Source organism: Saccoglossus kowalevskii, chromosome 10 (assembly GCF_978046115.1).
Source record: "Saccoglossus kowalevskii chromosome 10, keSacKowa6.1, whole genome shotgun sequence".
Classification (NCBI taxonomy): domain Eukaryota; kingdom Metazoa; phylum Hemichordata; class Enteropneusta; family Harrimaniidae; genus Saccoglossus; species Saccoglossus kowalevskii.
In genome coordinates, this window is record NC_140650.1 from 25,871,017 (window position 1) to 25,885,972 (window position 14,956).

The following is a 14,956-nucleotide window of genomic DNA, read 5'->3' on the forward strand; positions in this document are numbered from 1 at the left end:
AGGGCATTCCAGGAAGTAATCACACTCTTGAAGAAACAATGTACTCATTTTTGTTATTTTTTTAAATAATTTTTATTAATGAATTGTTTGTAGTTTTCCTTCATTTTCATAAAAAGGTGCATTATATACAATAATGCACTCACTCATCACCATATGTAGGAAATTTACATGATAGCTTTAAATTTGAGGTCATTTTTTTTAATATGGCAATAAGTCCCTGGTATAAAAAAAGACAATGTAAGCAAGGGCTTGGTTTGATTTTTCTGTATTGTAGTTTACTCTCTTCTGAGTATTATGTATGGTAATCTTGTTTAACAAAAAAAAAAACAAAATCTGTATTACAGACAATGTACAGAATAATCTTTTTAGCCTTTTAAAGGTTTTCTGTGATTGGCTGAAAGATTTCAGCCAGATAGGGGTTTCCAGAATGCGAAATATGTCAGATATAATTACATGTGATCAAGCTACCACACAGAGAAATGTAGATAGAGTCAATATCTAAATGTACATCAAATTACTGTGAAATGGTTGAGAAGCAAGCGCTGTAGAACCAGCTAAATACTGTTCAAACAATAAAATATACAGGCGGGGTATAAAAACTTAATAAAGCAGTACATGATAGAAATAGCTTTTTGATCTGTGAAAAGATCACATAAACATACAGTACTGGTGAAAGTGAAGTTTCATTTCAAAAACTATATCTGGTATTTGGCTAAAAAATTAAAATTAAAAAAAAAAAATTGTATTAGCTTTATACTAATAATTACTATGATTTTGATTTGATTGAGGAATATTAAATAACAAATAAATTAGAAAATCAATTAATAAAATCACTGAGTTTATGAAGTATTTGGTCATTTGCGGTAATCCTATCTGGAAGGTAGCCATACAAGCCTGATTTTCCACAATTCTATGGTTTGTCAAAATTCATTGCAAACACATTTTAAGGTTTACAAAAAAAAAATATACAACATGTGACTTTCATGACACAAATAGTCACACATCCCTAAAATTTGTATGAGGGGTGGGGGTGGGGGTGGGGGTGATTATTACATCATAATTGAATTAATCATGATCTTGACTGAATATCAATAGCGCAGTGTGTCTTCTATACCACACGGAACAAACAGACCCAAACAAAATAACTTTGAGACTAAACAGCAACATCGCTTACGTTGTCATAGTAAACCTAGATTTACACATATTTGCACATTTGGCAATTAAATAAATTTCAAATCATTCTGTGTACTTGAATTGACATACATTACAATATTCACGTTCACAATAATATCAATCTTATATTATATGAATACCTTGCATTGGTTCTCAATCTAAACCTTGTCAAGATAGAGCTTCTGTCAAATATTTCATTTCCCAGTATAGTGTTCAAGTGTTTAGGCAGTGAATTCTCAGGTAACAATTTATAGTGTTCATCTGAAATGAACATGTTCAGGACAGTGATTTGAACATGTAAGTAGTAAGTACACTGTTTAACAAAAGATTTATGACAATGTGAATGTGTTCAACAATGTGTTTATTGATACTGCCCAATATGTATTCCACCTGTTTAACAATGTGTTTAATATGACACTGTTCAACAAGAATGTGTTCTACCTGTTCAACAATATGTTTAGTATGACACTGCTTAACAAGAATGTGTTCTATCTGTTCAACAATGTGTTTAGTATGACACTGCTCAACAAGAATGTGTTCTACCTGTTCAACAATGTGTTTAGTATGACACTGCTCAACAAGAACGTGTTCTACCTGATCAACAATGAGTTTAATTATGTTGCAATTCAACCCAGCAAATTTGTGATAATTTGAAATCCATCAATGGGTTTCAATGGGACTATTTCATATACAATTTATTAGACAAGTCTTGATGAATCATGAATAAAAATCGTGATAAATCAACATTTTAAAAATAAGAAAAATGATTAAATAGCTCCATGAAAAGCTTAGATTGAGAATAATTTTCAAACTTCCTTTTCAGTAGATACAAGTATACATTATTGGGGGAATACAAGAATATTTACAATTATTATTCAACCCTCTGAGCACCAAGTCAACTTCGGGCACCATCCACAAAATAGTTCCATTTGTAGTCTGCTTTTTTCCTAAGAAAATGTTGATGGAAATTTTGTCTGTTTGGTCCAAAATTTTAATTAAATTCAATAAAAATTACAGAAATGTTAACAAATTTACCCTATTTTGAGTAGAAACAAATTTAGTGCTCAAAGGGTTAATATACACATCATCATCATCATCATCATTTTGTATCCACAAATAAATCAAATATTTTAAAAAATTTGAAACATAATTAAAGTTACAAATCGGATTTGAAAGAGAACCTCATTGTTTTCACTTAGATGTCCCCAGTAACCTATTCTTGTGTCTACCAAGTGAATGTCCAGCAAAGACTCATATCTTTAATCTCCTAGTATGCACACCCCAAAAAACTACAATATCTAACAGAATTTACCAATGACAGGCAATATACAGGTCATGTGACAGAATGCACCAATGACAGACAATATACATGTCATGTGACAGAATGCACCAATGAGTGGTAATCTGCAAATCATGTGACAGAATGCACCAATGACTAGCTATGCTGGAGAAATGAACTATGCTGAACATTCACACAATTCTTTTTACAATTTCATTTTTAACACCAATCACAAATTCTCCCTCAATAGATTCTGTAAATATTTACAAACGCAACATTTCTCATCAATATCCTCTATACTATACACACCCATGTTCCTAAATGGACTAGTCCATGTACATGAAAATGCCCCTGGAACAAACCATTTGTTAGTTATATTGAGGGATGTGGTGTAACCTCCAAATACTTCTATACAAATCAATCATTAATACTTCATTTGTCAATATATTCATGATCTTCACTTAGAAAACAACATTTTACAGAAATGCATTAATCTTGCATTTTGATTGCAACGTTTTTTGCGTAACATAAATACAAATTAAATTACACTATTTAATTTAATATTACGAATACAAGATCTGATAGCCTCATTTTGTTAGACACTTGGAACATTAGCCAATATAAAAAAACATGTTTTAATTTTCTGATTTTTATTTCTACTACAGCACCACAAAATGTATTCAGATATCATCCAGTGTAGAGGTCGCTATTAGAAGTCATGGTAGTGGAATTGGCTGACCTCTACTGTTTGTGAAACCAACAACCAATGGGAGGGTTGATTAAGATGATTATTATAAATTACCAGAAAAATACATCTCAAAGGCAACAACTTCCTTTTTCCTTAGATTCCAGACTTGTCTTGAAAACATCATCATCATCACTGTACACTTGGAACAATGGTTTGTAATTCTTTGTATTAACATAGCTACTGTAGCAATTGTATAACCTAAATCTCAAATCATAGAGCTCCTTGGAACGAGTAGCGTTACCCGATAGATGTCGTTGAATCACTCTGCTTAAATAATCGGTGCTAAAAATTTCTATCATGATTACATGTGAAGTACAGCAACAAATTACACATGCTGCGTATGGTCCTTGAATGACAATAATCCTGAACTGGTATTTTATTATATTCCCTTGTTCTATGTGATTTCAAAATTTCAGAAATCTTGAAGCGATGCAGCCATAGACATGTTCAGGCATGTGAGTTTGAACTTGACTATTACATCACCTAACTTCTGATCTGAAGATAGCATCTTCCTTAGAGTTCAGAGTAAAGCAGCACATTCAGGAAGAACTCGTATGTATAAATACGGAAATGTAATAATTCCGTTTATATCTCAATAAAAGTTCGCTAGCACAATCTGTGCAAAGTTCATTGTCATAAATAAAATTCTTGGCCAAAAAAAAAAAGGTTCCGACATAAGAAAACCCAGTTTGTAATAGTTTTAAAATGGGCTAATACATTCTGTGTATATTTCTTTAAAGACATAAAGATTAGCTTTCTCTGTATTTACTAAATATATTACAGTGTGATCTCATTGGCTGTCAAAGCTCAACTCGTGGTCTGTATTGCAACATCAGAGGGGATTCCTGAAAGAAGACAGTAACATTGTCAGATATCAGCACATATCAGATATTAGTCACACAGCCATAACCCCTCATTGCCCAACAGTACCAAATCCCTCATAGTCCTTAAACTTAAACACTACCTTAAACCCTCATAGCGACACAGTACCAAATCTCTCTCAGCCCGGAACTGCTTCAAACTCATTCAGCCCCACACTACCCCAATCCCTCTCAGCCCCACGCCACCCCAACCCCTCTCAACCCCACGCTACCTCAACCCCTCTCAGCCCCACGCCACCCCAACCCCTCTCAGCCCCACGCTACCTCAACCCCTCTCATCCCCACGCTACCCCAATCCCTCTCAGCCCACACTACCCCAACCCCTCTCAGCCCCACACTACCCCAATCCCTCTCAGCCCCAATCTGATTAAAATCTGATGTAGTGTACGGGCTTTAATTATTTTGGCTATAAACTTATTTTAATTTTAATTTTTATTACTTTTGTTATTAATGCCATTTTATTTTATTTTATTTTATTTTATTTTATTTTATTTTATTTTATTTTATTTTATTTTATTTTATTTTATTTTATTTTATTTTATTTTATTTTATTTTATTTTATTTTATTTTATTTTATTTTATTTTATTTTATTTTATTTTATTTTATTTTATTTTATTTTATTTTATTTTACTTTGATTTTGATTTTGTGATTTTTTTAATTCCGCCCTACCTACATCTGAGCCGATGCCTATGTAACGAGATTTCAACGAGACCCACTATCGACGATTTTAGTCAACGAATCACATACCTCCTTCTATAGCGCACATGATGACGTCACCGGGCGGAATCGGGTGGCAAACACACTCAAATAAAATGGCGGATTATACCGACCGAGAATAACACGGCTTTTCGGTAAGTTTATCATTGTCAAATGCAACGAAAGTCATTTTTATGTTAATATTGTGGCTCGAATGGTTCGACTTTAGATCGTTATTTTGCATAGTTGTTCTGGGAGTGACGATTTTTTTCCGCCGTTTCGACCGAACACCAGTGTCTTTTTCCAGTCGCCTGCCCTGGAGACGGGTGATGTTTTGTTGAAGATCGGGCCAACATCGTCTACGGTATTGAAACCGTAGCTGTAAATATTCATCAAATTGTATCATCATTTTGTACATTATACAATAACTCTTTATTAAAGTAATTGAGCTGATTTGGACTGGAATAAAATATTTTTTATTTGGAACACATCGCAATTGATCAGGAAATATTTTTTTGCTCCAATTTTCTGCGTCGATGCCGTGGGCCGGTGACCGTTATACAATTTAAAATCAGTTTGCATTGTTTACTATAGCTGTTTACAGTGTTCTAATCATTACGATTTACTTATTTTGTTGCTTCCATTCTAGATAATTATGCTCAGTGATGTAAAATTGAAGCGATGACTGAATGAACGAACCTTGGTTGGCGAAGATGTATCTGGAAGTGTACACATTTGTTGGAAGTGAAAAAAATATTCAATGTAATGACAAAAATTGTAAAATGCTGTGGAATTTCTTTTGCAAATACAAATATACTAGCAATTTTCTATTAATGGTTTATTCAAGTGGGCAAAATATAATGTACAGAAAGATTGCCCGTAGAGTATCGCTACACTGAAAAGTAAGCAACCGACTGCCTGTATAAAAGGGGGGCTGTGATTGGCTGTTACTTATGCGAGATTTGAACGGGACTTACATAGGCGTCGGATCAGATGTAGGTAGGGCAGAATTAAAAAAAAATCACAAAATCAAAATCAAAGTAAAATAATAAAATAAAAGGGCATTAACAACAAAAGTAATAAAAAATAAAATTAAAATAAGTTTATAGCCACAATAATTAAAGCCCGTACACTACATCAGATTTTAATCAGATTGTCTCAGCCCACACTACCCCAACCCCTCTCAGCCCCACACTACCCCAATTCCTCTCTGCCCCACGCTATCCCAACCCCTCTCAGCCCCACGCTACCCCAATCCCTCTCAGCCCCACACTACCTCAACCCTTCTCAGCCACACACTACCTCAATTCCTCTCAGACCCCACAGTACCCAACCCCTCTCAGCCACACACTACCCCAATTCCTCTCAGACCCCACAGTACCCAACCCCTCTCAGCCCCACACTACCTCAATTCTTCTCAGACCCCACAGTGCCCAACCCCTCTCAGCCCCACACTACCTCAATTCCTCTCAGCCCCATGCTACCCCAATCCCTCTCCTCTCAGCCCCACGCTACCCCAACCCCTCTCAGCCCCACTCAGCCCCTAACTACCTCAACCCTTCTCAGCCCCACGCTACCCGAATCCCTCTCAGCCCCACGCTACCCCAATCCCTCTCAGCTCCACACTCCCCCAACCCCTCTCAGACCCACATTACCCCAACCCCTCTCAGCCCCTAACTACCTCAACCCTTCTCAGCCCCACGCTACCCGAATCCCTCTCAGCCCCACGCTACCCCAATCCCTCTCAGCCCCACACTACCCCAACCCTTCTCAGCCCCACACTACCCGAATCCCTCTCAGCCCCACGCTACCCCAATCCCTCTCAGCCCCACACTACCCCAATCCCTCTCAGCCCCACACTACCCCAATCCCTCTCAGCCCCACACTACCCCAACCCCTCTCAGCCCCACACTACCTCAATTCCTCTCAGCCCCACGCTACCCCAATCCCTCTCCTCTCAGCCCCACGCTACCCCAACCGTTCTCAGCCCCACGCTACCCCAACCCCTCTCAGCCCCTAACTACCTCAACCCTTCTCAGCCCCACGCTACCCGAATCCCTCTCACCCCACGCTACCCCAATCCCTCTCAGCTCCACACTCCCCCAACCCCTCTCAGACCCACATTACCCCAACCCCTCTCAGCCCCTAACTACCTCAACCCTTCTCAGCCCCACGCTACCCAAATCCCTCTCAGCCCCACGCTACCCCAATCCCTCTCAGCCCCACACTACCCCAACCCTTCTCAGCCCCACACTACCCGAATCCCTCTCAGCCCCACGCTACCCCAATCCCTCTCAGCCCCACACTACCCCAATCCCTCTCAGCCCCACACTACCCCAATCCCTCTCAGCCCCACACTCCCCCAATCCCTCTCAGCCCCACACTACCCCAATCCCTCTCAGCCCCACACTACCTCAACCCTTCTCAGCCCCACACTACCCGAATCCCTCTCAGCCCCACGCTACCCCAATCCCTCTCAGCCCCACACTACCCCAATCCCTCTCAGCCCCACACTCCCCCAATCCCTCTCAGCCCCACACTACCCCAATCCCTCTCAGCCCCACGCTACCCCAATCCCTCTCAGCCCCACACTACCCCAACCCCTCAGCCCCACGCTACCTCAACCCTTCTCAGCCACACACTACCTCAATTCCTCTCAGACCCCACAGTACCCAACCCCTCTCAGCCCCTAACTACCTCAATTCCTCAGACCCCACAGTACCCAACCCCTCTCAGCCCCTAACTACCCCAATTCCTCAGACCCCACAGTACCCAACCCCTCTCAGCCACACACTACCTCAATTCCTCTCAGACCCCACAGTACCCAACCCATCTCAGCCCCTAACTACCTCAACCCCCCTCAGCCCCTAACTACCTCAATTCCTCTCAGACCCCACAGTACCCAACCCATCTCAGCCCCTAACTACCTCAACCCCTCTCAGCCCCTAACTACCTCAATTCCTCTCAGACCCCACAGTACCCAACCCATCTCAGCCCCTAACTACATCAACCCCTCTCAGCCACACACTACTTCAACCCCTTACAGCCCTACAGTACCCAACCCTGCTCAGTTCCACACTATCCATACTTCATCTCTTCTTCATACTACCTTAATCCCTTAGCCCCACACAACCCCAAGCCCTCTCAACCCCACACTACCTCAACCTCTCATACCCCATACTACCTAACCCTTCTCAGTTCCACACTACCCCCAAAGCTTTAGACCCAAACTATCTCAATTCCTCATAGCCCAACACAACCCAACTCTTCACAATCCATGTACTTTCAACCCCATCTCAACCCCACACTACCTCAACTCCTTGATATTGTATCTCAATACCTCAACCTCATCGTAGCCCCCTCTGGGTTCAACACTATCCAAAATCCATCTTAGCCCTACACTACATGTACCTCCATTCCAAATTTAACCCCACACTACCTTAATTCTCTAATCTATTTACTATTTAATTCTTTTTTATTATTATTATTACTTATGTATTTTATTGTTCCTTATATCCTTATTGTATTCTAATCTAGATCCCAGAAGGGATACGATATCAATAAAGGTTGTTACTACTACTAATCTAATACTTCACTACCCTAGTTTCATCTGAGCCACCCACTACCTAACCCCATCTTATCCTCACACACTACCCCATGTCAGCCTCACACTACCCAACCCCATATCAGCCCCACACTACCCAACCCCATATCAGCCCCATACTACCCAACCCAATGTCAGCCTCACACTACCCAACCCCATGTCAGCCCCATGTCAGCCCCATACTACCCAATCCCATGTCAGCCCCATACTACCCAACCCCATGTCAGCCCCATACTACCCAACCCCATGTCAGCCCCCATACTACCCAACCCCATGTCAGCCGCATACTACCCAACCCCATGTCAGCCGCATACTACCCAACCCCATGTCAGCTGCATACTACCCAACCCCATGTCAGCCCACACTACCCAATCCCATGTCAGCCCCATACTACCCAACCCCATGTCAGCCCCATACTACCCAACCCCATGTCAGCCCCATACTACCCAACCCCATGTCAGCCCCATACTACCCAACCCCATGTCAGCCCCATACTACTCAACCCCATGTCAGCCCCCATACTACTCAACCCCATGTCAGCCCCATACTACCCAACCCCATGCCAGCCCCATATTACCCAACCCCATGTCAGCCTCATACTACCCAACCCCATGTCAGCCCCATACTACCCACCCCCATGTCAGCCCCATACTACCCAACCCCATGTCAGCCCATACTACCCAATCCCATGTCAGCCCCATACTACCCAACCCCATGTCAGCCCACACTACCCAACCCCATGTCAGCCCCATACTACCCAACCCCATGTCAGCCCCATACTACCCAACCCCATGTCAGCCCCATACTACCCAACCCCATATCAGCCCCATAACTACCAACCCCATGTCAGCCTCATACTACCCAACCCCATGTCAGCCCCATACTACCCAACCCCATGTCAGCCCCATACTACCCAACCCCATATCAGCCCCATACTATCCAACTCAATGTCAGCCCCATACTACCCAACCCCATGTCAGCCCCATACTACCCAATCCCATGTCAGCCCCATACTACTCAACCCCATGTCAGCCCCATACTACCCAACCCCATGTCAGCCCCATATTACCCAACCCCATGTCAGCCTCATACTACCCAACCCCATGTCAGCCCCATACTACCCAACCCCATGTCAGCCCCATACTACCCAACCTCATGTCAGCCCCATACTACCCAACCCCATGTCAGCCCCATACTACCCAACCTCATATCATCCCCATACTACCCAACCCCATGTCAGCCCACACTACCCAACCCCATGTCAGCCCCATACTACCCAACCCCATGTCAGCCCCATACTACCCAACCCCATGTCAGCCCCATACTACCCAACCCCATGTCAGCCCCATACTACCCAACCCCATGTCAGCACCATACTACCCAATCCCATGTCAGCCCATACTACCCAACCCCATATCAGCCCTATACTACCTCTATCCCCTTTTAACCCACACTACACCCAAGTAAAGTGAATAACCTTACCCGACACCTCCATCTTGTAACTGTTACGAATTTCAGTGTATGATCCTTACCAAGAATCTCTTCATTGCATAGTATATCAACCTAATGAATATAAACACATCAATCAATAAGACATCATTTGTATTTTATCACCTTAAAAATGATCAGTCACTAAAACTGAATACAATGTTCATTCACTATTTTACAGGAAACCTCTCAGCTTTGCTGTTAGCAAAGCATATTTCAATTAGAGAATTGAAGATATCATCATAAAATAAACAAATCTGAGAGGTCCACATCCACATGTAGTACCTATATATATAATATCTAAGCAATCGGACAAGCATTTTTTAAGAAGTCAAATATATTGCTTTTAAATAAAGAAATAAAGATAACATCACAAAATGAACAAATCTAAAAAAAGTCTACCCAAGGTACATATACACCAAGTACTAAAGCAATCTGACTTGTACTTCTCAAGAAGAAGTCGAAAAAGTAACGGATGACAGAGGAGCTAAAAAAAAAATTTACCCTACAAAATTTTTCTGGTCAATCGATGAACACAAGAATTACCTAGGGTATGGCCATTACAAGCCATGTTGGGCTCGTAATTCTTGATATCAGCCCAAGTCAAGTACCAGAATATTGCCTTCAGTGAAACATGTTTTAAGCTGTGAGACAATATTCCACAATAGACTTGACCTTGAAGATATAATAAATATAAAATATAGTTTTTAAAAATTTAATATAAAGAAGACTTTTTCACTTACTTCTAAATGTGTTGCAAGTTTAAGTTTCTTGGCAATGAATTTCTTGATGTGTGTAATTGTAGCTTGCGAAGAACAACGAATGTATTTTCTTTTTAATGCTCTTAAATTAAAACTATTGCACTCTAAGCAGACGTTGACTTGCTCGTCACTTCGATGATAATCGTTATCATCATCTGTTTTAGACGTTGATGCATTGTCCCTGGGTTGCTCTTCTGTCTCTGTTTCAGAATCTACAAGGAAATACAATGTAAGCATACGTCAATTGTGGATCTCATTTCATACGTTCATATTCAACTGTGATACAGTCAAACCTGTGTTTGTGATCACCTTCATATGATGTCTCAATGTAATTTAAAGTAAAGTAGCCTGTGTATAAAGACCACCTGGCTATTTGTAACCAATGACTGCTGTTTTAGCACCAGTCAAATGAAGCTGTGCATAAAAGCCAAAAAGGAAGATTATTGCATGTTTATTGGCATTATCTTCCCTGGCACTTATAACAAGAACACTGGCACGCTGAAATAAACATATCATATTTACTTTACACCAAAACCTTAACCTTCCGAGCGCCACTGTCAACGTTTGTCACTATTCACAAAATGTTGTAGCCAATATAAAATTACAAACAAAATTTCAGAAAAATACATAACAGGCAAAATGGTGGGGGAAAATAAAGCGCTTTTCACCACCAGACTTTTCTCTTATATTTTCTCAATATTTCTGGAAATGAACCCTAATTTTAGAGCCAACAGACAAAATTTCAGTCAATTTTCAGTTTTTACTCAAAAATTTGGCTATTTTTGTTCCAAACTTCTGAAGTTAAGTGCAGACTATAAACGGGACTATTTTGTGAAGAGGCAACGGGTGGTAAAAGGGTTAAAAAGGTCAAATTTCTGCAGAAAGAATATTTGTAACTCCTTCCTACCAAATTTGGGATGTATTTGCATAAAATATGCATGCTGTGATGACAACTGTGTGAAAGTCTCTAATTTATCACAAGGTTAATTGAAAGTCTGGTTTGATGACTACACACTAGTGACAGCCAGTAGTATTTTATGTGCTCTATGGTTCCCAGTGGAGTAAAGAAACTCTCGCTCTACTTCACAGCAATGCACTTTCAAATGGATTGTAAATATTTTATCTCAATACGCATCAAGCAGTGATCACCGAGTGAATCATTCATTCTCTATACTATAATTACACCATGGTTTTATACTAACAAAGATTTATAAGATATGTATGCAAATTTTATAACCATATATGGCGATATACGATCTCACAGGATGCAAACTCTCACATTTTGTGAGCGGTTGAAAGTGATTCTATTCTGTGTGTGGCAATCGATTGTATTTCCAGCCAACGGCATTGTAGAATGCAGTGAACTCTTAGAAAGGTTTGATTACATAGATTGAAACAAGTCAATGACATCCCCCAGTTTACAGTGACTGTCAACATTAGTGCAAAATAATTTTTTACACTCATGTAACTAACATGATACAAAGTTTATTTGTGCGATTTCTCCCTTTATTCTGATATTCATGTTTCATTTCTAGCACGAAAATGACAATCTGCCATCGATGCATGTATAAATGTGGTACATGTTCTATGTGTAAATTTTGAATAGTTTGTAATATGGCCCCCAAAACAGCATTTGTTAAAAACAAAATTGCCATCAGTCAGCCATTTTGAATCAAATATGGGAAAAAATGACATGCATCAAGGATTAATGTCGTTCAAACGACATACGAAGTTTGAATGAAATATGTCACATAATGAGTGAGACTATGATTGTACTCAAAAATTAAAATAGATACTGCTTGATACTATAACTAATGTTCATTGAGAAGATACTCATGGTTATAGACGAACTACTCTCACTCATAGACTCTATACCTAGATATACTATAGATAAAAAACCTGGGTTATGAATTGGCTGCCAATATTTGTTATACACTGTGTAGCCCTGGTTATACACTGGGTAGCCCTGGTTATACACTGGATAGCCCTGGTTATACACTGGGTAGCCCTGGTTTTACACTGGGTAGCCCTGGTTTTACACTGGGTAGCCCTGGTTATACACTGGGTAACCCTGGCTATACACTGTGTAGCCCTGGCTATACACTGTGTAGCCCTGGCTATACACTGGGTAGCCCTGGTTATACACTGGGTAGCCCTGATTATACAATGGGTAGCCCTGGTTATACACTGGGTGGCCCTGGTTATACATTGGGTGGCCCTGGTTATACACTGGATAGCCCTGATTATACACTGGATAGCCCTGATTATACACTGGGTACCCCTGGTTATACACTGGATACCCCTGGTTATACACTGGATAGCCCTGATTATACACTGGGTACCCCTGGTTATACACGGGATAGCCCTGGTTATACACTGGCTAGCCCTTGTTAAACACTAGGTAGCCCTGGTTATACACTGGGCAGTCCTGGCTATACACACTGGGCAGTCCTGGCTATACACACTGGGCAGTCCTGGCTATACACACTGGGCAGTCCTGGCTATACACTGGGTAACCCTGGCTATACACTGGGTAACCCTGGTTATACACTGGCTAGCCCTGGTTATACACTGGGTAGCCCTGGTGTTACACTGGCTAGCCCTGGTTATACACTGTAGCCCTGGTTATACACTGTGTAGCCCTGGTTATACACTGGATAGCCCTGGTTATACACTGGCTAGCCCTGGTTATACACTGGGCAGCCCTGGTTATAAACTGGGCAATCCTGACTATACACTGGGCAGTCCTGACTATACACTGGCTAGCCCTGGTTATAAACTGGATAGCCCTGGTTATAAACTGGCTAGCCCTAGTTATACACTGGCTAGCCCTGGTTATACACTGGCTAGCCCTGGTTATACACTGGGTAGCCCTGGTTATACACTGGGTAGCCCTGGTTATACACTGGATAGCCCTGGTTATACACTGGGTAGCCATGGTGTTACACTGGCTAGCCCTGGTTATACACTGTAGCCCTGGTTATACACTGTGTAGCCCTGGTTATACACTGGATAGCCCTGGTGTTACACTGGATAGCCCTGGTGTTACACTGGATAGCCCTGGTGTTACACTGGGTAGCCCTGGTTATACACTGGGTAGCCCTGGTGTTACACTGGGTACCCCTGGTTATACACTGGATAGCCCTGGTTATACACTGGGTAGCCCTGGTTATACACTGGGTAGCCCTGGTTATACACTGGATAGCCCTGATTATACACTGGATAGCCCTGATTATACACTGGGTACCCCTGGTTATACACTGGATAGCCCAGGTTATACACTGGATAGCCCTGGTTATACACTGAGTAGCCCTGATTATACACTGGGTACCCCTGGTTATACATTGGATACCCCTGGTTATACACTGGGTAGCCCTGGTTATACACTGGGTAGCCCTGGTTATACACCGAGTAGCCCTGATTATACAATGGGTAGCCCTGGTTATACACTGGGTGGCCCTGGTTATACACTGGGTACCCCTGGTTATACACTGGATAGCCCTGATTATACACTGGGTACCCCTGGTTATACACTGGATACCCCTGGTTATACACTGGATAGCCCTGATTATACTGGGTAGCCCTGGTTATACACTGGGTGGCCCTGGTTATACACTGGGTACCCCTGGTTATACACTGGATAGCCCTGATTATACACTGGGTACCCCTGGTTATACACTGGATACCCCTGGTTATACACTGGATAGCCCTGATTATACACTGGGTACCCCTGGTTATACACTGGATAGCCCTGGTTATACACTGGATAGCCCTGGTTATACACTGAGTAGCCCTGATTATATACTGGGTAGCCCTGGTTATACACTGGGTACCCCTGGTTATACACTGGGTAGCCCTGATTATACACTGGGTACCCCTGGTTATACACTGGGTATATATATCACCTATAACTGTACTTTAGATTAGAGAACAGTAAGACATACCATTATGTGGATATTGCATTCCTTGTAGTTCATAAAAACGCTTCTCTCTGTACTCTTCATCTGTTTGAGAGAAACAAAATTTTAGAACAACAATTTGAAACAATGAGAATATAAAATTGTATTTTAACTGCCAAGAATTGTCTTGATCTGATTTATTAGCCATTTATGAGGGGACAACATTTTGCCAAAATTACTATAACTCTCAGTCTTATATCAGGACAGCCACGGTCTTATCCTCGCAACATTACAATAGTCCTACAAGGATTGCCAATGATACTTGTTATGACTGCAATGAGTGTCAAAGACTTTCACGAAATTTTGCTATAAAATTATTAAATCCAGAAAAATTCTTCACAGAAAAAATTTATAATATAGTTCAA

General features: G+C 41.2%; 1 protein-coding gene and 1 long non-coding RNA gene across 3 annotated transcripts in view; one reads left to right on the plus strand and one right to left on the minus strand.

The window, feature by feature from the left end:
* Positions 1 to 44: 44 nt before the first annotated feature.
* Positions 45 to 14,956, minus strand: part of LOC100366856 (polycomb group RING finger protein 3-like) — a 72,459-nt gene continuing 57,547 nt past the window's right edge. For both annotated transcript variants that reach the window (XM_006815496.3, XM_085504426.1), the window contains exons 5-8: positions 14,577 to 14,636; positions 10,615 to 10,844; positions 9,866 to 9,946; positions 45 to 4,045 (exon numbers count right to left, since the gene is read on the minus strand). In XM_006815496.3, coding sequence (XP_006815559.1) covers positions 4,001 to 4,045; positions 9,866 to 9,946; positions 10,615 to 10,844; positions 14,577 to 14,636 — 416 coding nt within the window. In that variant the 3' untranslated portion in view covers positions 45 to 4,000. The remainder of the gene's footprint in view (positions 4,046 to 9,865; positions 9,947 to 10,614; positions 10,845 to 14,576; positions 14,637 to 14,956) is intronic.
* LOC146737987 (uncharacterized) lies at positions 4,749 to 5,602 on the plus strand. Its single transcript, XR_014930804.1, has 2 exons — positions 4,749 to 4,934; positions 5,429 to 5,602. It is a non-coding gene; the product is annotated as an uncharacterized LOC146737987 (long non-coding RNA).